This window comes from Chlorocebus sabaeus, chromosome 14, assembly GCF_047675955.1.
Source record: "Chlorocebus sabaeus isolate Y175 chromosome 14, mChlSab1.0.hap1, whole genome shotgun sequence".
NCBI lineage: Eukaryota > Metazoa > Chordata > Mammalia > Primates > Cercopithecidae > Chlorocebus > Chlorocebus sabaeus.
The window spans coordinates 955,162-978,575 of NC_132917.1; the positions used below are offsets into that span (position 1 = coordinate 955,162).

Genomic DNA, 23,414 nt, shown 5'->3' on the forward strand with positions numbered 1-23,414 from the left:
TGCAGAGGACTCACCATTCTGAGGGCTTGGTTAGATATGGAGGCTGGAGTAAAGAAGTAAATAAACTTGAGGATAATCGGAGCCTTCAAGAGAAAAGAGATCAAGCTACGGGGAAGGGATGGCTGGAACAAACTGCAGTCATGGTCTGGAAATGAAGAAATAAGTATGAACTCTTGATACACACACATATCCATCTTTCATATATAAACACATACACATACAAATGCCTGTTTATATATATCTTATGTAGTATATTAATATAAATATAACATATATTATACATAATATATAAATATAAATATATTTATTTAATAATATAGGTTACATACAAAATTAGATGTAATAAAAGTATATATTAATATAAATAATTATATATATACATATATAGTGATGGTTAATACCAGGGGTCAACTTGAAGGATGCAAAGTATTGATCCTGGGTGTGTCTGTGAGGGCGTTGCCAAGGAGGTTAACATTTGAGTCAGTGGACTGGGAAAGGCAAAGGCCCACCTTAATCTGGGTGGGCACAATCTAATCAGATGCCAGCTTGATTAGAATATCAAGCAAGCAGAAAAACGTGAAAAGAGGGACTGACCTAGCCTCCCAGCCCACATCTTTCTCCCATGCTGGACGCTTCCTGCCCTTGAACATCAGACTCCAAGTTCTTCAGTTTTGGAACTCGGACTGTGTCCCCTGCTCCTCAGCTTACAGACGGCCTATTGTTGGACCTTGTGATCACGTGAGTTACTACCTAATAAACTCCCCTTTATATGTATCTATCCTATTAGTTCTGTCCCTCTATAGAACCCTAATACATTTATATATAATATATGTAATATATATAATATACATATATATTCACTGCCCTATCTGCTAAGAGGAGCTAGAACTCAGGTGGCTCAGTAGCAATGGGCCATACAGCATCTAGCTTTCAACTTCTAAATGCAAATCTTCACAAAAAGAATCAGAGCTCCTTGGAAAGAGGGCTGGGTAGAAGATTCCTTGGAAAGAAGGCTGGGAATTGGGTAGAAAAGGATGAGATGAGCCTGGAAGAGAAAGTGAGAAAGTCAGAATGAAGATAATTTGTCAGAGGACACAGGCCTCAGCTCCAAGAGGGTCTTATTGGCCAAATCTGGCCCAATTGGAGCCTGAATAAAATAATGGAGTATACCCCATTGAAGAAAAGAAATCCACATGTCCATGTTGATGTCAGTGAATGAATGAATGAACATTGGTATAGAATGCCAAAGAATGAATGTTGAAAGACAAGATTATAAAGTCATCATTTGACAAACATCATTACAGTAACTGATACAAGGAAGAACCACCAAAGGATTACTTGAGTGTCCACTTGCAACTTGCACAGCAGGCTGGCCCCTCATAGGACCTGGGAAGACCTGTGCCTGCTGGTGTCCATGTACTTGTGTCTCCCAGGGACTTGGGTGGCCAGCATGACCCACAGTGTCCATGGGTGGCAGTAATAGTAGATGCCTTCTGAGGCCAGGCCAAGGCACAGAAGCCCCACCTCTTTAACTCCTTGCTCTAAGGGAAGCTGTGGCCTTTCTGTAAGGATGCTCAGTAGCCCCGTGGAGAGGACCATGGGGTGAAGCACCGAGACCCAAAGTTGGTGCCCATGCCCACTTTCCAGCCTGGTGAGGCTGCTGCGAATCCCAGTGTTGGAGGCTCTGTCCAGCCTTCCTATGACTTCAGTACCAGCTGACACCCAGTGGTAATCTCCGCAGACCCCCAAGCCAGAACCACGTCGGATAGCCAACCTTGAGGTTCTGATCCACAGAAGCTATGTTAGACAGTAAATCATGATAGCGGCTTTAAGCCATTGCCTTTTAGGGTGATTTGTTGTACAGGATTAAACAACCCGAAACATATTTGCAGTAATCACTTAATGTATTTATCAGCCAGTTATTTACTAATCCATAAGTTCAAATATTTATGATTTCATTTTACAGTAAATAAGTCTGGCAGATACTAAACCAAATGATCAAGTTAATATCACCAGAATCGGGACAGGTTAACAATGGGCCTTCTGGAGTGATGCACTGTGAATACCAGGACACGTCTGTGATATTCCTGTCAAATGAATACAGTCATGAGGAAAGTTTAAACAAATCAAATTGAAAGAAATCCTATACTCTTCAAAAGTATCAAGATTGAGACTGAAGAAGATCAAAGGAACAGACAACCACAGGCAGAACGTGATCCTGAATTGGATCTTGAACCCGAAGAGAAAGTAGAGAAAAGGAAAAGTTAGTTAATTGTGTGTGTTTATTATTGCTACAAAAAGATATTATTAGAAAAATTGGTGTAGCTTGAAGGCGGTTTGTCTTTACTGTATTAATGATAATTTCCTGATTTTAAAATTGTTTTTATGTTTGACACACAATTGTAAATATTTATTGTGCAGGATGTGATGTTTCAGTACACGTACACATTGCATAATGTGATCAGCATACACAGCATATCTATCACCTCGAACGGTATCATTTCTTAATGGTGGGAAGACTCAAAACATTCTCTTCTAGCTATTTTGAGAGACACAATACCTTATTGTTGACTGTAGTCACCCTACTATGCAATAGGCCAGCAGAACTTTCTTCCTTTGTGATTGTAACTTTGTACCTGTTAACCAAGCTCTCCCCATTCCCTGCTTTTTCCTCCCGGCCCCAGTCTCTGGTAACCACTGTTCTACTTGCTACCTCCATCGAATTAACTTTTTAAGCTTCCATGTATGAGTAAGAGCCCGTGATAACTGTCTTTCTGTGCCTGGCCTATTTCACTTAACATAATGTCCTCCAGGTTCATCCATGTTGCGAATGATTGGACTTCTTTTTTTTATGGCTAAATAGGATCTCATTGTGTACATATGAAAGGAAAATAAATCTTGGGGCCCCAGAGTCACGAGGCTAAAGGGAAAAGTCAAGCTGGGAACTGCCTAGGGCCAACTTGCCTCCCGTTCTATTCAAAGTCACCCCTCTGCTCACTGAGATAAATGCATATCTGATATCCTCCTTTGGAGAGGCTACTCAGAAACTCAGAAGAATGCAACCATCTGCTTCTTATCCATCTGTGATCTGGAAGCCCCTTCCCTGCTTCGAGGCTTCCTGCTTTTGCTTGGAGTTGTCCCTTGTTTTCAGGCCGAACCAATGTTCAGCTTACATATGTTGACTGATGTCTCATTTCTCCCTAAAATGTATAAAATCAAACTGTGCTCTGACCACCTCGGGCACATGTTGTGACGACCTCCTGAGGCTGTGTCATGGGTGTGCACCCTCAACTTTTGCAAAATATTACTTTCTAATTTAACTGAGACCTGCCTTGGATTTTCGGAGTTCACCTATACAACCCCCATTTTCTTTATTCATTCATCCACTGTTGGACAGTTACGTAGCTCTACATCTCAGCTATTGTGAATGGTACTGCAATAATTATGGGAGTTCAGATATTTCTTCAACATACACATTTCCTATCATTTCCTATCATTTGGATATAGATCCAGTAATAGGATTGCAGGATAATATGGTGGTTCTATTTTTAAAATTTTTGGGAAAATTCGATACTGTTTTCTGTAGCGGTAGTAGTGCTTTACATCCTTGCCAACAGCGGACAAGTGTTCTCTTCTCACCACAGCCACTCCAGCACTTATCTTTCATCTCTTTGATAAAAGCCATTCTAACAGGTGTGAGGTGATATATCATCATGATTTGATTCACATTTCCCTGATGATTAGTGATACTGATATTGACCACAATTTTATATACCCGTTGGCCAATTGTATGTCTTCTCTTGAGACATGTCTAAGAAGGTTTTTGTCTTGTTTTTTAATCAGATTACTTAGATTTTTGCTATTGTTTGAGTTCCTTATATATCCTGGATAATATACCTTTGCCAGATGTAGAATTTGCACATATTTTCTTCCATTCAGGCAGTTTTTCCTTCATTTCGTTGATTGTTTCTTTTGCTGTGCAAGAGCTTCTTAGCTTTTGGAATATCATCTGTGTGTACTGTTTTTGTTGATTATGCTTTCGAGGACTAATCCAAAAGTCCTTGCTCACTCCAAGGTCATGAAGTGTTCACCCTATGTTTTCTTCTAGTATTTTCATAGTTTGGGGGTATCACATTCAAATATTTAATCCAGCAGTTTCATAGTTTGAGCATCTCACATTCAAGTATCTAATCCATTTCGAGTTGCTTTTAAGTGGTGATAGATAAGGGTCCAGTTTTATTCTTTTGCATGTGGCTATCCAGTTTCCTCAGCACCATTTATAAAGGCGGTCCTTTCCCCACTGTGTGTTCTTGGTGTCGTTGTCAAAAATCACTTGATTGTAGATGTGTGGATTTATTTCTGGGCTTTCTATTCTGTTTCTTTGGTCTGCGTGTTTGTTTTTATACCAATACTATGCTGTTTTAGTTATTAGAGTTTTGTGGTATATTTTGAAGTCAAGTGGTGGTGTCACAGGGTGATCTCCAAAACTGGGGCTCAGCCTAGGAGGCCAAGTGGGTTCTTGCTTTAGCACAGGAAAGAACTCAAGAGTGAGGTGGCAGAGAAAAGCAAGAGCAAGTTCATTAAGGAAACAAAGGAACAAAAGGAGCCACTCCACAGGCAGAGCAGGCAACCCTATAGGAAGAGTAGTTCCAGGGTTGCTGCTAGCTGGCTGTGTTAGTGTGATTTCTTGATTATATGTTAGATAAGTGGTGAGTTATTCATGAGTTTTCAGGGAAAGGTGTGGGGAGCTCCTGGAACTGGGGTTTCTCTCCCTCCCCCTTACAGGGTAACTTCTGGGCATTGCCATGGCATCTGTAAACTGCCATGGTGCTGGTGGGCATGTCTATCACATGCTAATGCAGAGAAATAATAAGCAGTGAGTACGACTAAAGGTCATTTCTGTTGCCATCTTGGTTCTAGCTGGCTTTAGCTAGTTTCTTCTGGTCTTATCAGTGGAGTCATATGACCTGTTGTCTTGGGAAACAAGTCCCGCTGAATTCTTATTTCAGTGTGGGCTTTTGTTTTCCTCAAGATTGCTTTGGCTATTAGGCTTTTTTTGTTCCATAGGAATTTTAGATTTTTTTTTTCTATTTCTGGGAAGAATGTCATTGGTATTTTGACAGGAATTGCATTGAGTCTGTAGATCACTTTGGGTCATATGGACTTTTTAACAATATTAATTCTTCCAATCCACAAATACAAGATATCTTTTCGTTTATTTGTGTCCTCTTCAATTTCTTTCATCAACATTTTATAGTCTTCAGCACAGAGATCTTTCACTTCCTTGGTTAAATTTATGCCTAAGTATCTTTTTTTGGAGTTACTATAAATGGGCTTGTTTCCTTGATTTCTTTTTCAGATTAGTCACTATTCACGTATAGAAACTCCACAGATACTTGTGTGTTGACTTTGTGTTCTGCAACTTCACTGAATGTGCTTATTAATTAGTTCTAACAGCTTTTTGAAGGAGTCTTTAGGGTTTTCTATATGTGATACCAACTCCTCTGCAAGCAAGGACAATCTGAATTCTTCCTTTGCAATGTGGTTGCCCTTTTTTACCTTCTTTTGCCTAATTGCTAGGCTAGGACTTCCAGTACAGAAGAGAAGTGATGAGTATACTCTATGCATGCGTGACAGTGCTTTTGATTTTTTAGGAAACATTTGTTAAGTACTTAATGGAAATGGCACATTATTTCTGCAAATTACTCTGAACAGGTTTCATGGAAAGTTATCTGCATATAAATAGAGAGAAGCAGAGTATTACTTGGGACTTGAGTGAAAGATCAAGGGCACAGCAGCCCTAGCTCTGTGCGGTTTCACTTTCTGTGGTCCCAGGTGCCTGTGGTCAACTGCAGTCTGAAAATATTAAATAAAAATTTCCTGAAATAAACAGTTCATAAGAGCGAAGTTGTACCGTGTCTGACACGCATGGCAAATCCTAACGCTGACACCTCTGTCCCTCTCAGGATGTAAATGGCCCATCTCAGGTCATAAGAGTGAAGTTGTGCCCTGTTCTGAGAAGCATGGAGAACCCTTACGCCTTCTCTGTCCCGTGAATTCACTGTGTGCCACACATCCTGACACCTAGTAGCTGTCTGGGTTATAAATTGACTGTCCAGGAAGCACAGTGCTTCTGTTCAAGTCTTGCTTATTTTATTCAATATTGGCCCCAAACACAAGACTAAGGATGCTGGCCATAGAGAAATCCCAAAGAGAAGCCGTAAAGTGCTTCCTTAAGTGAAAAAGTGAAAGTTCTCACTTTAATAAGGAAAGGAAAAAAATGTATGCTGAAATTGCTAAGATTCCCAGTGTGGTTAGAATGAAATCTCTCTGGGCAGAAAAACTAGTTACAAAATGGTAACCAAGTGTGAAACAGGAAGGTAACAGGTCTTCGTTGCGGAACCAACACTGTGCCTGGAGGGGGAATAGGGTCAGTCAGCAAATCAAGCAATATAAAGGATGTCACCACAAGGCTGTCCATCCAGAAGGTATTTTAAGCTAAGTAGAAAATGAAACACAGCGAGGCGCGGTGGCTCACGCCTGTAATCCCAGCACTTTCGGTGGCACACGCCTGTGATCCCAGCACTTTCGGTGGCACACGCCTGTGATCCCAGCACTTTCGGTGGCACATGCCTGTGATCCCAGCACTTTCGGTGGCACACGCCTGTGATCCCAGCACTTTGAGAGGCCGAGGCAGGTGGATCACCTGAGGTCTGGAGTTTGAGACCAGCCTGGCCAACATGATGAAACCCCATCTCTACTAAAAGTACAAAAAAATCAGCCTGACGTGGTAGTGGGCACCTGTAATCACAGCTACTCAGAAGGCTGAGGCAGGAGAATTGTTTCAACCAGCGAAGCGGAGCTTGCAGTGAGCTGAGATCGTGCCACTGCACTCCTCCCTGGGTGACAAGAGTGAGACTCTGTCTTAAAATAAATAAATAAATAATAAATAATAATAAAAATAAATAAAAATAAAAAAAGAAATTCACTCTAGTTTTGCTGTCACATTTCAAACTGCAAACATTATGGCCGCAGTGAGTGATAAGCGCTTAGTTAAGATGAAAAAGATGCTGAACTTGTGGGTGGCAGACATGAGCGGAAAGGTGTTCCCACCGAGGACACGCCAGCACAGAAAGCAAAATCCCATGGGAAGACTTCAGCAGTGAGTCCCCTGAAGTGAGTGACACTGGGCCATTCATGGCAAGTGAGGCATAGCTACACTGATTTAGGAGTTGGCTTGTCGTGAAACAAACAAACAAACAAAAACTGGAGAGGCTGTGTTTGCCAGTGAAGAAGCTGCTGCCATATTTCTGGCAGAGTTGAAGGTGATAAAGGAGAAAGGATGCCATCCAAAACAAGTCTTCCACTGCAAAGAGAGCAGGCTGTTCTGGAAGAAGATACCCACCAGAACCTATGTTCTTGAAAGTACAAAGAAGTCCCCAGGGCATCAAACACTGAAGGGCTGATTTACCCTGTGCCATGTGCTGCTGTAGGACATGTGGCCAAGCTAGGTGTGGTGCACACAGAGAGGAAACCTTATGCTCAAAAAACAAACATTACCTGCTTGTGTCCGGGCAACACAAGCAGAAAGCATGGGTGGTAACCACCATGTTTATGGAAGGGTTCCACCAGTACTTCCTCCCAAAGCCTTGGAACGGGGAAGGTTGGAATATAAAGTCTCATTAATAACAAACAATGTACCTGGCCATTCTGAATGTGTTTACTATAAAAATGACAAGGCCAATATTGTATTTTTTTTTTTTTTTTGAGACAGGGTCTCACTCTGTCACCCAGGCTGGAGTGCAGTGGCATGATCTTGGCTCAATGCAACCTCTGCCTCCAGGGTTCAAGGGATTCTCCAGCCTCAGCCTCCCTAGTAGCTGGGACCACAGGTGCATGCCACCATGCCCGGCTAATTTTTATATTTTTTTGTAGAGATGGGGTTTCACCATGTTGCCCAGGCTGGTCTCAAATGCCTAAGCTCAAAGCAATCTACCTACCTCAGCCTCCCGAATTGCTGAGTTTACAGGTGTGAAGCACCGTGCCCAGCCAGGGTTGTATTTTTACCTTCAAGTACAACCTCATTGCTCCCGCCTTTTGACCAGGGCATCGTCCAGTTTGTGTAGGCCCACATACATCAATTTGGTCAGCAATTGATGCAGACCCTAATCTAGACATCATGCAGCGCTGAAAATCAGTCACTGCTGGTGACACAATAATATTCATCAAAACCGTAATAAATGTATTAAAACCAGAAACACTGAATGCCAGCTGGAAGAACTTATGGAGTGAAGTCATGAATGATTTTAAAGAATAACCAGAGGATGATGAAGAATTTCGGAAAATCCTTTACACAGCAAGACAAGTTGTTGAAGGATTTCCCAACATACTTGATGAAGAAATGGAAGAACCACTGAGAAATGAAGGCCACTGAGAAATGGTAACAAATCAGGAGCTGAAAGAACTCGCTGAGTCACCTACAGAAGAAGATGAAGTTGAAGAAGAAGAAACTGAAGCAGAACCAGCAATGTGGACATGACTGACATTTGCTCAAGTGTTTCCAATTGCACAAAGGGTAGAAGGCAAAATTATGGAATACAATCCTTGAATTGCACGCAGCATTAAAGTCACCCTTATAGTCACCAAAGGATTAGAACCTGTGCAGTACCACTTTGATTGTAGCAGGACGAGCCGCGGACAAAACCCCTCAGACACTGAGGTAGTGAAGGGAGTGGCTTTAACCAGCTGGGAGCATCGGCAGGCTAGCGTCTTAAAATCCGAGCTTGTCAGGTGCTCAACTTCTGTCCCTTTTAAGGGCTCACAACTCTAGGGGGGTCGGCGTGAGAGGGTCATGATCGATTGAGCAAGCAGGGGGTACGTGGCAGGGGCTGCGAGCACCAGTGGTCAGAGTGAAACAGAACGGAATGGGAGGTTTCACAATGTCCTTCCATACAATGTCTGGAATCTATAGATAACATCAGTTGCTAGGTCAGGGGTCGAATTTTAACTACCAAGCTTAGGTCAGGCAGGCCCAGGCCTGGTTTTGGGTCTGGTTCCTAGGTGCCAGGCTACCTGACTTTAGTTTCGCTTCTCTTTCCTTTTCTGAATGTAAAACAATATGAGAGGATCTCTCTCTTCTCTCATTTCCCCCGCCTTTGAGACTCTCACTTTTTATTAGTGTGAGTTCTCACTCTTATTTTCACTATTTATGTCTTCTTGTGCAATAGGTTGATAGTGATTCATACAGTACACTGGTGCTGAAGCATTCTGGTGAACTAAGGTAGCAATGAGGCTTTTTATCATTTGAAGAAGTACAGGTAGCAAACAAGGGAGCAGTAAGCAGGTTCCTATTACATTACAACTTATAAGAGTTTTAAATCTTCCTAGTGCTGGGAACCAATTTCTAGACATGGCCTTAGGATCAAACCCATGCCACACTTGCATGGGCACACATGCCAGTTTTGCTACATCTTTATGTCTTCAACTACTTGCCCCTGATCATCTCTGTGTAGACAGCAATTAGTAAGGTTAAATTTTCTACAAACCCTTCCTTCAGTTGTTAGCAAGTAGTAGAGCGCCAGTCTATTTTGATAGATAGCATTCCTCACCTGAGTTTCTTGCTGGGCTATAACAGTCAAGGTTTGACCAATTTTATTAGTGATGATTTCTAAAACAGCTTGCAACTGTGTGATTCGGTTGAGTATGTAAATGGGGGTCTGGTATCCCCATGAGCCCTCTTGTGCCTAAGTAGCAGGCCTACAATATTGTATGTTTCTCTTAGGGGGCTATTCATTATTTTTCAATTTTTTTTTATAGCTATTCTTTCTGTGGGAAGCATAGACAGGGAAGCCCAGGAGTTCGCCTGCTTTTATGGGCAGTAGGAAGAAAGATGGTTTAATAGTGCCAATAACACAACTACCTGCCCACTGGTCAGGCAGCTTAGCCTAGGCTCTGTGTCCACATGTCCAGTATAGTCTGGGGGGGCCGTCCAGTCCCAGTGGGATTCTGGGTAGGCTTAAATGGTCTGCAACTTTGGAAATTGACTGAATGGATTTTTATCTGTGTGGTCTGAACTCCACCATGTAACTGTTTTTGTGGTACCATTATACGGTTTTTGTCCCAGCAACCAAGTCATCCTACAGAATGAGTGAATTCTTTCCTTTTTCTAGCTATGCAATATTGTCCAGTAATTGAGGCTTTTGGAACCTAGAAATGATCAGGGTGATTCTTTAGGGCTGGGAATTCATCAGGAACTGGGTCTGTAGGCACTAATTCTTGGGCTTCTTATGGCCATTGATCTATTACAGTTTTTCCACAAATATAACATTTAGAGACTGGGCTACATACCTTGGATAGAATAGCATTATACAAACAAGTTTGTTTTAGAGTCCCAGTACGTGTATAATAACCATAAAATAACAGGACTGTAGCAATCTTTTGTCCTACCTCAGTGACTTGATGTATATACTGGGAACAGTCCTCAGTCTGAGGAAGGTCAGTTGAAGCCCTCATTGTACAAGTCCAAATTTTAAGGAAAATGAGTCCCGCGATGAGTTTCCTCATGCTTCGGCCGTGCATGGACCAGTGGAGCAGGGCTTGTCGTCGTCTTCAGAGTCACTTTGCAAGGGTTGAAGCTGCTCCCATCCACGTACAGCTCCCAGTCTACTGATGTTTAAGGATGGTCTCGGAGGTCTTGGGGAATAAACTGAGTCCAATACCTCTACACAGTTATGTTTAACTGGGCTCTCTGATACCAGGAGTAAGGGGGCGGGGTTTAGGGTGTTATAAACTTCAACGGTTATGTGGGGATTTTCACAGAGCAAGCTTTGGTATCTAGTTAGTCTAGCATTCATTAGCTAATGATGTCCTTTGGTATTTATTAAAGTCACCACAGCATGGGGGGACTTTATGTTTAGGTTTTGCCTAAGAGTTAGCTTATCTGCTTCTTGTGCTAACAGGGCCATTGCTGCCAGGGCCCTTAGACATGGGGGCCAGCCTTTGGAAACCCTGTCTAGTTGTTTTGAGAGATAGGCCACTGGCCTTGGCCAGGGCCCTACAATCTGGGTTAAAACTCCAACTGCCATTTTTTTTTCTTTTTGACACATAGAGTGTAAAGAGTTTTGTCAGGTTAGGTAGCCCCATGGCTGGGGCCAACCTGAATTTTTCTTTAACTCATGAAAAGCTTGTTGCTGTTGGTTTTCATAGATGTAGTTTATCTAATTTACATTTTTATTAACTGTCACTTACTAAAATATTGACTTAAATCCTGTAGCTATTTGATTTCAAGCTTTAAATTGATCTGGTATTCCTTGCAGGACTCCAATTGCTTCTAAAGGGACGTGGGTGTCGAAAGATCTATAAGGGGCTTCTCTCGTTTTACGATGTCTTATTTTTCCTCCTTCTGGTTGATGAAATGCCAGGGTGAAAGGGATAGTCAATTGGACTAAAGTACAAGTGCCACTCCAGTTATTCGGCAGAGTGACTAGTAAGGTCCACCACAACGCCACCACACATCCGCTCGGGGATGAACAAGGGCTGATAGACAGGCTCTTGAAAATGCTCAAGTTCATCACATTCCTTCAGGTCTCCAAGGAATGCTAAATGTCTTCCCTGTTGTGAGAGACACAAAGTGAACTTAGTGTTGGGAGACGGAGGCTGGATGACTCTCGGGGGCTGACCCACAGGGTGCTGGACTTTGGGATATAGCAGAGAGAGAGCTTGGCAAGACTTGTTACTCCAGCCTGTAGAATCCTGGAAAAGAGCTACCATGCAGCCCATGCCTGGTCGACTGGAGGACCTCCTTAATGGAAGGGGGACAATCAGGGCCTCTGGCCTGCCATGTGCACAAGCATAACAATTGCTTTTGTTTAACGTGCAGATAGAATATTTGATCCATTCCAACCACGCATTTGCATCTTAGTATGCTGTCTTAATTGCCAAAATTTGTTTTAAGTTTTTAACTTTTATGATCTTCTAGTAAAATGAATGTTTTTTAGCACCTATTTTTATTAGTTTTTAAACCAAAGACAGCCAAATACCATTTTACATTTAACAATGCTTTTTGTATGATTTTTATACTTGAGAAGATAAATTTTACCTTTATATTAGTGTGTTATTAATGCTAAACTTAATTTTAATAAAACCTTGTAGACCTATTTATCTAATTTTTAATATTTGACCATAAGGTAAGATTTTATACACTCTTTTTAACCTTTTAAAATTTTTTGTTAAAGAGCAGGTTGGTGCTTTAAGAAAAAACTGTTGCATTTTTACTTCAATGTCCAGTTCATAGAAAAACTGGATGATACCTTTTTAACTTTAGCTAATATGTTTACACACAGAATTTTCTTTACGATTAACGTTTTAAAACTTGCCTAAGCTTTCAAAACAATAATTTTTTTAACCTTTTAATGTAGGTAAAAATCCACATTCTTATGCCTCCTCATAAGCCTTTTACCAAAGGTATATTTTACTTTCCTTACACACCTTACACATAAACTGTTTCTTCAATAGTACTCAGGAGGCCTTATTACTTTTAAACTATACAACATTTTTTGCATAAATTTTTTTATAACATTTTTTCTTTCACGAATTTTGCAGACAATTCTTTGACATGTCTCAAATTTCTGACTTATTACAAACATTTCTTTCTTTAAACAACCACTTAATTTATTTCAGGACAAGAATTTAGCATATAACACTCTTTTTACATAAATTCTGCCTCCCCCCCTGCATTTTTTTTTTCCTTTTTTTTGTTAGCAAAGCAGCTACCACTACCGATTGAATGCATCTGGGCCATTTGCGGGTTACTGGGTTAAGGATTTTTGATAGGAAGGCCTCAGTGCTTTCGGGATACGCCCTTTTTACACTAACAACAAAGTGGTATTAGAGTGTTACAGAGTTACTGAGAATACCTTTAATTATCAATTACAGGTTTTAAATTTACCTTGGCTTTTAAAGGAATAGGGCATACTGTTTTATTCTTAACTACTTGAATATTTCTCTCTCTTTTTCTTTTTCTCTTTGACTTTCTGTCTCTCTCTCTGACTTTTCTTTTGCCTCTGTCTCTTACTCTCTTTCTGACTCTCTCTTTCTCTGTCTCTCTCTCTTTTCTTGACTCCTCCTTTGTCTCTTTGTCTCTTCCTCTCTGTCTTTTCCTCTCTCTCTTTGCCTCTTTTTCTCTCTGTCTCTTTCCTCTCTTTCTCTCTGCTGGTCTTTCCTTGCCTCTGCCAGCCACTTATGCTGCTGTTCTCTTAACTACCGTTGGGGGGAAGGAGGTCTAAAACCAGCTGTTGTACGGGAACTGGTCTGGGTACCCTGGCTTACAGGATACCTTGGGCCATGCCTTTGAAACAAGGGACCTGTCTAGGCTTCCTTCTGATGGCCAACCCACCTCTAATGCTGGCCAGTCTATTTCACACAAAGTTCTAAGTTTTCCTGGTGTCATAGTAACACTGTAATCTCCCTTAAATCCTTTCTTGAAAATTTTCAACATAGTTCCTAGTGGGGTGGGCTTACTTTGTGCCTGACCCATGACCCATGTCTCCTCGAGACAAAACACCACACTCACACCACATGCACACCACAAAACAAAGAATGGGTGAAAAGGGCACACACACACGTTTACAGTTTATGCCAAACCAGAATCAATATCAAAATCAGAGAATCAAGAAATCCAAGCCAGGTCAAAACCAAAACCAAAGTATCAAGAAATCCAAGCCAAGTCAAAAACAAAAACCAAAGTGCCGGTACAGGCACGTCATGGGTGATCAGGCCACACTTCCACTCAAATGGAGTAGGCAAATACCCAAGACCAATCCCGTCAAGCAATTCAAACCAAGTCAAAACCAAAACCAAAGTGCTGATAAAGGCACACCGTGGGTGATCAGGCCACGATTCCACTCAAATGGAGTGGGCAAGTTCCAAAGACTAGTCTTACCAAGTTTTAGATGTCCAGACTCCAAGTGCCAGTTCCTTCCCGAAGTTCAGCCTCTGCATTGATCCTCCACGGGGGCCTGCCACACACTGCTCTGGCGAGGCATCCCACTGGAGCAAATGCCTACCCGAGAGTGCTCTCAGGATCCGTGTCACTCTGGCTGGTTGGAGTCTCCCGCAGGGATGTTCCACAGGGCAGTCTAAAGCCGCCTAAGGAGCTGCCTCCACCGTCTGTTAATCACCTCACTTCCCAGTCAGGGAACTAAGGAACATAGCGGACAAAATCCCTCAGATGCTGAGATAGTGAAGGGAGTGGCTTTCATCAGCAGGGAGCATCCACAGGCTAGCCTCTTAAAATCGGAGCTCTTCAGGTGCTCAGCTTGTGTCCCTTTTAAGGGCTCACAACTCTAAGGGGGTCGGCGTGAGAGGGTCATGATCGATTGAGCAAGCAGGGGGTACGTGGCAGGGGCCCCTGCGAGCACCAGTGGTCAGAGTGAAACAGAACGGAATGGGAGGTTTCACAATGTTCTTCCATACAATGCCTGGAATCTACAGATAACATCAGTTGCTAGGTCAGGGGTCAAATTTTAACTACCAAGCTTAGGTCAGGCAGGCCCAGGCCTGGTTTGGGGTCTGGTTCCTAGGTGCCGGGCTACCTGACTTTAGTTTCGCTTCTCTTTCCTTTTCTGAGTATAAAACAATATAAAACAACATGAGAGGGTCTCTCCTCTCATGAGTTAAAATGAGAGACACCTCCTAATTACACTGTTCTTTCCCAAGATTTTGGAAAAATTTTCAACTATCCACTATTCCCAAACAATATCATCCTGGTTGGATGATCCAGGATCACAGGGAGCAGATAATCTCCTTTTGAGCTCTTTGGACATTCGGTAGCATCCTAACGCCATCACAATGCCTGCGCCACTCACCTCACTTTCAGCCCGCAGGAGGCATCCTATCATTTTACATCATACAAAAAAGGGTGAGTACAGTGCAGTGTAAGGTATTTTAGAGAGAGAGATGAGGCATTCACATAGCTCTTCTCACAGTGTATTGTTATAATTGTTCTACTTATTTATTGCTTTAATCTCTTACTGTGCCTAATTTATAAATTGAACTGTATTACCAGTATGTATGCACAGGAATAAACATAATATATAAATATATAATATACACATATGTGTATATATTACATGTATAGTATATATTATATATTATGTGTATATAATATATACAATATATGATAAATACAATATATAATATGGTATATGTTATATATAATATATGCATATAATATATAACATACAATATGTACATATATACTATATAGCACATATATGCATACACATATGTACACATATACCTATATAATATATACATATATAACATACATATATTATGTATATACATATTATATATACACATATATATACACACAGTACTATCCACGGTAACAGGTAGCCATTGGGGGTCTTGGAACATACCCCTGAGGATGAGGGGTTACTGTAGTTTTTTGTACTACATTTACAAAGTTTCTGTAAATTCAGAATTATTTCGAAGTTAAAAGTTAATAGACACTAACTGCAACTCATTTTAGACACATCTCAGAATCAAAGCTATACTCATCACAAAAACCAGAAAGTTGAATTTTGGTAACCTCATGGGGGACATTCCCTCGCCGAGTTTCAGGATAGTCAGGGTTTTACTTTTTATTGTTATTGTTATTGCAGTAGAACCCTAGTATTTAAAATAAAGCAAAATAACTCTTATGTGCAGTCCTAACACAGATGCATAAAAGCAGATATGCAGTTAAAACTTGCATTAATCAGCCTTTCAAAAGTAGCCCCAGAGCACCTAAGATGTCCTGGAATCACAACATTTTATTATAGAAAGGATTCCAGGGATTGTCAGCCAAAACTACATTATTTTATAAATGAATTAACAATTACCTTTGGTCTGAAAACAAAAATATATGTGTTTATTCATTAATGATAAAATTTTAACAAACACTTGTCTCTCAAAGTCAACATTCATGCATGCAAGATGCTGTTTTTCCTTCTTCAGGTCCTGGAATAAATGTCCCTTTTCGAGTTAATGAGACAATATCTTTGTGTATTTGGAGACATTTAATTTCTCAGAGATTATATGCACGCTCTTTTAAAAATGCAACTTGAAGGCAAACAATAATCTCTTGTGCTTTTCCTTTCTTATTCTAGGTTTTTTCTACAAATAAAAAGTAGTACAATATTTCTTACCAATTCACCCAAGAAGCATACTTTGTAAGAGGCACTGAGCCAGGTATAGAAAGACCTGATTTTTGCGATTCAAGAGCTGGTCCTCTGGTAAACCGAGTGCTAAGAAGTGCTGACCGACTGCCGTGCAGGCTCATCAGGAATACAGAGAACAGAGAAATGGGGAAGGCGTCTGTGTTCGAAACCCAGGTCAGCTCAGCGGTCAAGCAAGTCGGAGTCAGAAAAAGTAAAGTGTTTAACATCGATTTTTCAATATTTATTTGTTTACAATGCGTCACATTCTGTTCCTAGATAGGGTTAACCTCTGAAGACCTCCGATTTCGTTGCTTTTCCTCGCCGTGGAGCGGGAAGGAAATGGGCATCCCGGCCTCGGCGATGCGCGCTCGTGCCTGGGCCGGAGGACCCCCCGGCGGAGGATTTGGAAAGGGAGGAAAATATCCACATTTTTAAAAAAGTGGGTAGCCTTGTATGCCCCCCCACTCCCCCGCCGCACTGGAATCTATCCTAAACTTACTTTCATTTACATTAAAACAGGACGGTTTGAGTCCACCAAACCCAATACTGCTTCTGTGAGGCTCCTTTTGGCACAAACCTGAATGAACAGCGGGAACCGCCGCCTCCGCGGGCGCCTGAGATCTGGGGTCCCCTCCCCACCCGGTCTCCCCGCTCCAGCCCCCGCCCCATGCGCCCCAGGAAGGCACCGCCGAGCGCCGGGTCCTCGCGGGGTCCGGGAGACTCCGCGGACCGGAGGCGGGATGGGGGGGTCCGAGCTTTGGGGGCGGGAAGGGAGGGTGGGAGGAGGAGGAGGGGAGCGGGGTTGGGGGAAGTTGGAGCTTCTGTATCTTTTCTCCGGGTCTGGGCATCCTCCGGCCCTGCGCTGTTTCTCCAAGGGCTGGGGAGACGCCGTGGGGAAAGGTCTGAGGATGCCCCCGGCGGGCACAGGTGTGGGGGCTTCAGAGGGCCCGGGAGGACCCACGGGCCTCGAGGCTGTGGACTGGAAATGTCCCTGATGAGAAGCTGAGAACCTTTGGCCAGGGAGGTGGCGCGGCGGGGAGGGGTCGTCAAGCCGGTCCACAGCTCGCCCGTCTGCGCCCCAAGGGAGCGGAGGTGCCCCCCTCCCATCCACCCACCCACCGCCGCCGCCGCGGACCTCGGCGACCCAGCCCGGGTAGAAGCGCGCGCTCCCCGCCTCCAGCCTCGTGCGCCGGCCCCTGCCCCGCCGGCCCCGCGATGGTGCCCCCTCCACCCCCGCGGGGGCGCCCCTGTCCCCCCATCCTGGCACTTTCCCCGGAGTCGCGCGCCGGTTTCCCGCCCCGTGGGAGCGCCCCTCTCCCGACTCCGGCAGATCCGCGCTCGCCGCCCTCCCCGCGGGTGCGCGCCCGGCCCCTCCTTCACCCGGGGCGGGTCTGCGTGGGCGGCGCTCCCGGGCGGCGGGCGGAGCTCGGGTTCCCCAGCTCCGCGCCCCGGTGTAGCCTGAGCTGGAGCTGGAGCCGGAGCCGGCAGAGGGGCGCGGACGCCAGGCTCCTGGCTCCAGGGCGGGGTCCTGGCGTTGAGCTCGGCCGGCCCGGAGCGCGGACTCAGCCGCAGGGGTGGCGATGAGCACCGAGGGACCCCCGCCCCCGGCCGCCCCCCGCGGACGTCCGGGCTGCCTGCTGGTGCCTGCGCGGGTGAGTGCGGCCCCTCAGCGCCCCTGCACCCCCGGCCCGCGCTTCCTTCTCCTTCGCGCCCGTCTCCCTCCGCCCCTCCTCCCTCCACGCCCACCTCGTTCCCCGCGACCCCTTCCCTGTCTCCGCGGGCGGCTGGTCGGAGGGTGGACGCCAGAGCCCCGAGACGCAATGGGCACCCGCCCCCTGGCCGCTCTGCTCCCTCCAGCGCAGTGTCTTACTGGAAACTTGCAGGCTTTGCTCTTCGAGTGTCTTGCAAGGCTTGGTTTTGGGGTGCACGGGCTTCCCTAAACTGCGTGGGAGGTAACGCTTTCCAGAATTTGGAATTTGAGATCGGCCCCACTTTCCTTCCCAGGAGCGGCTCCTTTGGGCCCAGGCGGTGATGCGGACCCGAGCGTCCCCCCTGCAGCCTTCTGGCGCCCAGGCCCGGTCTGAGCTGGCTGGAGTGAGCCTGGCCAGGTGCGTGGCACGGCCTCGGCAGGTGCTGGGGGCTCTTGGCCATTCGGGGAGCCGCTGGGACGCCAACTGGGTAATATGGTTTTCTTTTTAGAAGTCTATTCTAGTTCTTACCCTAAATAACTCCCTCTCCACCTTCTTACATTTAAATAACTAAACTATTGATTGACAGAAAACAAATATTAGTTCAAAGAAAAACGAAAAGTTCTTGGAAACCTTCAAGTTGCCACCCACAGCACAGCCCCAAGTTGTGAAAACAGTTTAAGGGAGCACGTGGCCACCCCAGCCCTAGGAAGCTGCCTGGGAGCGCGGCTGTTCATGAAAATGCATTGACAACCACTCCTTTAGGATTCCTTCCCCAGGGGCTCCCAGTCCCAGGAGCCACCAGGAATAGGACAGCTGAGAGACGGTTCAGAAGGCCACAGGCTGAGGGCTGCTACACATTCCTATTGTCATAATAACGATTCTAAACTAGGACAGTGGTTGTAGCTACTGTGTGATGTTAAAAAAAAAATTATGTAGATGCATCTTCATTCAAGTCGTACCTTTCTGGGCTTTTACTACAAAATATGAAAATTAAATTTCATGTAAAATGTGGGTGTTTATTTCTTGACGTACTTTGTAACATGAATAGCCATCCCACTGTTGCCCATGGTAATCAAACCCGAGAAAATATGCGGGGATTACCTGGAAATAAACTGCAGTAAAAACTGCAGGCGCTCTGGAATCACAGCTTTCCGTCTGGTCACTGCCTTCTGCTTTAAAATGATGCCCTCCCATGGTTAGGAATTGTGCGTTTTTCTCGAGACATTCTTGCAGCAAGTCTTGTTTTTAATCTTTGTAATTATAGCAGAAGCTTTGAAGTGGATTCATCATACTTCATAATTGACCCACTTGATGAGTTATTGGCAATAACGACAACAAATACAGCAACTGCGTGTATTCTAGTAAATGTTCTCATTTGTGCTCAGTGTTAATTAAGGAGCTGAATTTGATGTTTTCCAGTCAAGGGCGGCCTCTGCTCACCTGTTTGCTACAAGATGTGATTGGTGCTTTCTTTGTAATAAGGACCTTGATTATTTGAAACAGCCTATCTGAATTGTGTTGAAAGAAACTTTTTTTTCAGCATTGGAAGCCAATTATTACAATAAGACGGAGCGTTTTAAGACCACAACTCCTAACGTTGCAGTCATAAGTAATTAGGTAGGTGCTGAGCCTACCTTAGACACCTTAGCCTACCTTAGACATTAGACATGGTCATGTTAGCTCAGATCCTTGTTTATTTAAAACGAATCTGTTAAGTATCGGTGTTGGCAGGTTTGTCTTCAGTGTTCTTAGCATACAATGTCATCCTTGCTTAATGGCAGAGACAACTGTGCAGAATTATTTTCTTACCATAACTGCATAATATTATTCAACTTGTGTAATTATTTCATCATTTCAGTGAAGAGAACTTGGTGCTTTTAACTGGAAAAAGATGAAAGTCTTTTCTAAATCTTACCTTTCTAGTCATATTTTTTTTCTATCTGGAGTCGAAACTGTGCACATTCTTTATCATGACTCCTTGTCTGAATCATGGAATTTGGCCACGTTTGAAGGTCTCCTGTTCAGTAGCAGAACTGTCTTGTGTCCCCTGTCACGTGCCTGTTCCCGATGTCTTTTTCTAAGTTAAGTCAGTTCATGGAGCTCTGTCTCTGACCATACCTGGATTTTGAGGGTAAAATCCCACAGACAGACAACCCTCAGTACAATGTGCTAAGTGTGTCTTGCTTGTAGCTTCAAAGACTACTATTGGTTGATGTTTACAGCATATTTGCTGCTTTTAAATGACAGCACTACTTCTGTCTGGGGCACGGGAAGAATCCTTGGCATGAGCTAGGAACGTGCCCGTTTATACGATGAACTTGCCCACTGAAAGGGGAGAGCACATTAGGTCATTTTAAAAGTGCATTTGCTAAGGGCACCACTTAGTCATCTGTTTACAGATAGGAACTGCTGCATGAGATGAACGAAGCCTCTGACCTCCTAAGAGGGTTACCCATTCCTTCTATGCTTTGGGTCTGTTTCTCATCCTTGCTGACTCATCTTTAATTTCAATTGTAGAATTTCTGTTGATGTCTGTGACATCATAAGCAAAACTCACGCATTATAAAGCAGGCAATTACCTGATTTTACCAGGAGACGTGGAGACATGTTCCCCAATAAATATTTGAACGAGGTTCAATTAAGAAAAGTGTGCCTCCCCCTCTCCCCAATATGGGATGTTAAAATTGCCTTGTTTTCTGAATGGTGGATGTAGAGCAGCAACTTCTTGTCTCTGGATATCTTTATGGCTGATGACTGTAGACAAGGCATTTAAGCTTCAGTTTTAATTTAGATCTCCTTCCCAAGATACCCCATGAGGCTCTGAGCGAGTTGGCGGAGGGGCTGGCATTGCAGTTCTCAGTGAGAGAGGATGTGTTTGCACCGCCGGCCCTCTATTTACTAAATGGGTATATTCATAGACTTACTTAGCAGTGTGATTTTCTGGCTTTCCTGTTAGCTCATGTAGCATGTGACAACAGGCGCACAAGGGACCCCAAAGAGGAGCTGCTCTCAGGTTCTGCTGCACACCCCAGCTCCTGCAGTGCTGGGCAAGGGGCAGGCACAGGCAGGTGCTTGTGGAAATGGAGAAGGAAGGAGGGAGATCAGGGTTCCAGGGAGCTCGGATAACCCCCACCTCGGGAACTGCCATCCTCTCTGGCTCTGGCTTCTCACCTGTGGAATATGTGCTTGGGTTCTGAAGGTCACTGCATCTGATTCCAAATCCCTCAGAAACTCGCTCTTTAATTAGATCTAGAGGTATTTTTGTTGAGTGAGACACAAGGAAGGTTAAAAACATGCTTTTGGAGGAAAAATGCACTCAGGATTTCATGGAAAATGTACCTTGAACTGGTGTGTACTTGTTACTGTTGTCCAACTGGTTACTGCATGTTGTCATGATTGTAGTTTTGAATAGTTGACTTTGGATTATTTTCAGCTAACACTAGATGTCACTTTTCCCCAGTCCATACTAAAGTTCGATGTAAAACTCAGGAAGCCGAGGTTATCTTTTCTATTTCTGTATTAAATGCTAAGCTCCCCTATGTGGACATAATCCCTCACCTGGGGACTGACCCCAGCCTCTGGCTCTTCATCCTCTGCCCTTCTAAACAAGAAGGCCCCCCAAAAGCTCACCCATTTCTGGCTGCCTTCCAGGGACCATGTTGCTTCTTCACCCCATCAACCTGAACCTTCCTGTTTTCCCCCCTTGCACATTTTAATAAATACTATTAACAGTGCTGTGAATATAAGGATGTGATTTTGCAATTAGCATTACATGGTAAAATAGTTTGCTTTTTAAGGAGTCTACATTTTTACATCTTATAAATATTATTATAAACTAACTACATTTTAATTTAGCAAAGACTTTGGATTTAAGAAAGTGAATATGCTTCTTATTTAGGGGATAGTGTTCTAAACATTTATAAAATGTAAAGTTATATTTTTTTTTAGTGCACAAAGTATTATAAACTTCAGAGGCTGCTAACTCCTAAACTGGTGAGTTTTAAATCTGTTTTATCTGTTACCCTTTGTAAAGAAACTGCATATCATTCACTTCTCTTGACTTGAAACCTAGATCACTGCGTGGCCTGTTATTTTGCAACAACCTGCATTACTGTTAATGAAAAAGGTGCCCCTCCACTGTCAAGATTCTGAGTGTCAACTTGGGAGGCACCAGCATTCACTCGACATTTGGGTGAACATCATTTGATGACAGCACCGAATTGTGTTATTATAAAAACAATCACATAGAACATTAGAATGAAGTGTCCTCAATATCATGTGCTTTTTAGCCTCCATTTTTATAAATTTGCTTTTCCTCTTGTTTTTATTTGGACCCCAGCTCCAGAAGGCAAACTTTCTTCTTGTATCCAGCCAGTGGCAGTGGCCTCTAGGTATGGACTGACCAGGAAATCACTGTGATTACTCCTACCTTCATCAAAATAGTTTAAATGACAAATCCTGTGCAAGAATTACATTCCACTTCTGTAAAGAATGCTTATAGTTGCAGATGTTTTATTGTGTAGTTAATAAATTATTATAGGTAAGGACACAGCCACGGGGACACACTCAGATTCCATGGGAGAACATTTCTGTTGGTTGAGCTGGTGTTTAGAAAATAATCTGCGTTTGTGCATTTGTGAAGTGGGATACAGCTGCCAGTTATTCTGAGCAAAATCATCACTTATTCTGGATTTGGCAGCAAGTCCTCTCACTCCGAATGGGGAGGCCTCCGGTAGTCTGGGGTCCCAGCTACCCTCCTTTTAGAATCTGGTGCCCCACATCTGCCACTGTCCCCAGCCCTGCCTCAGAGCCTTCCCTGCACCTGCCCCTGCATCTGCCCTGGCCCCACCCCCTGCCCTTGTGACTATGCCAGCCCCTGCCCCTACCCCTGCCCCATGCCTATCCCTGCCCCTGCACCTACCCCTGCCCTGCCCCCACCCCCACTCCTGCCCCTGACCTGCGCCAAACACTCTGCACCTCCTCCTACCCTGTCCATGCCCTGCACCCACCACCCCCTGCCCCTGCCCCTGCCCTGCACCTACCCCTGCCCTGCACCACCCCCTGCCCCTGCCCTGCACCTACCCCTGCCCTGCACCACCCCCTGCCCCTGCCCCTGCCCTGCACCTACCTCTGCCCTGCACCCACCACCCCCCGCCTCTGCCCCTGCCCTGCACCTGCCCCTGCCCTGCACCTACCCCTGCCCCGCCACTGCCCTGACCCTACCCTGCCCCTGCCCTGCCCCTGCTGGGCATTCTGTGTGCTCCTTTCCAAAACTACTCTCTGCAGCTCAGGCCAGAACAGGGTTGCGTTCTGGCCTTCCCAGGCCGGAGCATAACCACAGGCCTCGCGGGTGCATCCTTCCTCCCTTGGGGCCTTCGCACACCTCGGTTGGGCGTGTGGAGCGCTGCCTGCCTTGGCCCAGGGCCTTTGCTCAGCTGCCTCTCCCGGAGGCTGCATGTCACCTGGCGCAGCACCTGCCCCCCGACCTACGCCCCTTCCTGTAGAGGACCCGCTCCCCCAG

The 23,414-nt window shown here is 44.4% G+C and overlaps 1 protein-coding gene across 4 annotated transcripts in view; it reads left to right on the plus strand.

Moving 5' to 3' along the window:
- Nucleotides 1-17,632: 17,632 nt before the first annotated feature.
- The window catches only part of SNTG2 (syntrophin gamma 2), a 378,883-nt gene continuing 373,101 nt past the window's right edge, over nt 17,633-23,414 (plus strand). For 3 of the 4 annotated variants that reach the window (XM_038006474.2, XM_038006475.2, XM_073022727.1), the window contains exons 1-2: nt 17,633-17,854; nt 18,207-18,380. In XM_038006474.2, coding sequence (XP_037862402.2) covers nt 17,783-17,854; nt 18,207-18,380 — 246 coding nt within the window. In that variant the 5' untranslated portion in view covers nt 17,633-17,782. The remainder of the gene's footprint in view (nt 17,855-18,206; nt 18,381-23,414) is intronic. The other variant, XM_038006476.2, reaches the window with a different exon arrangement.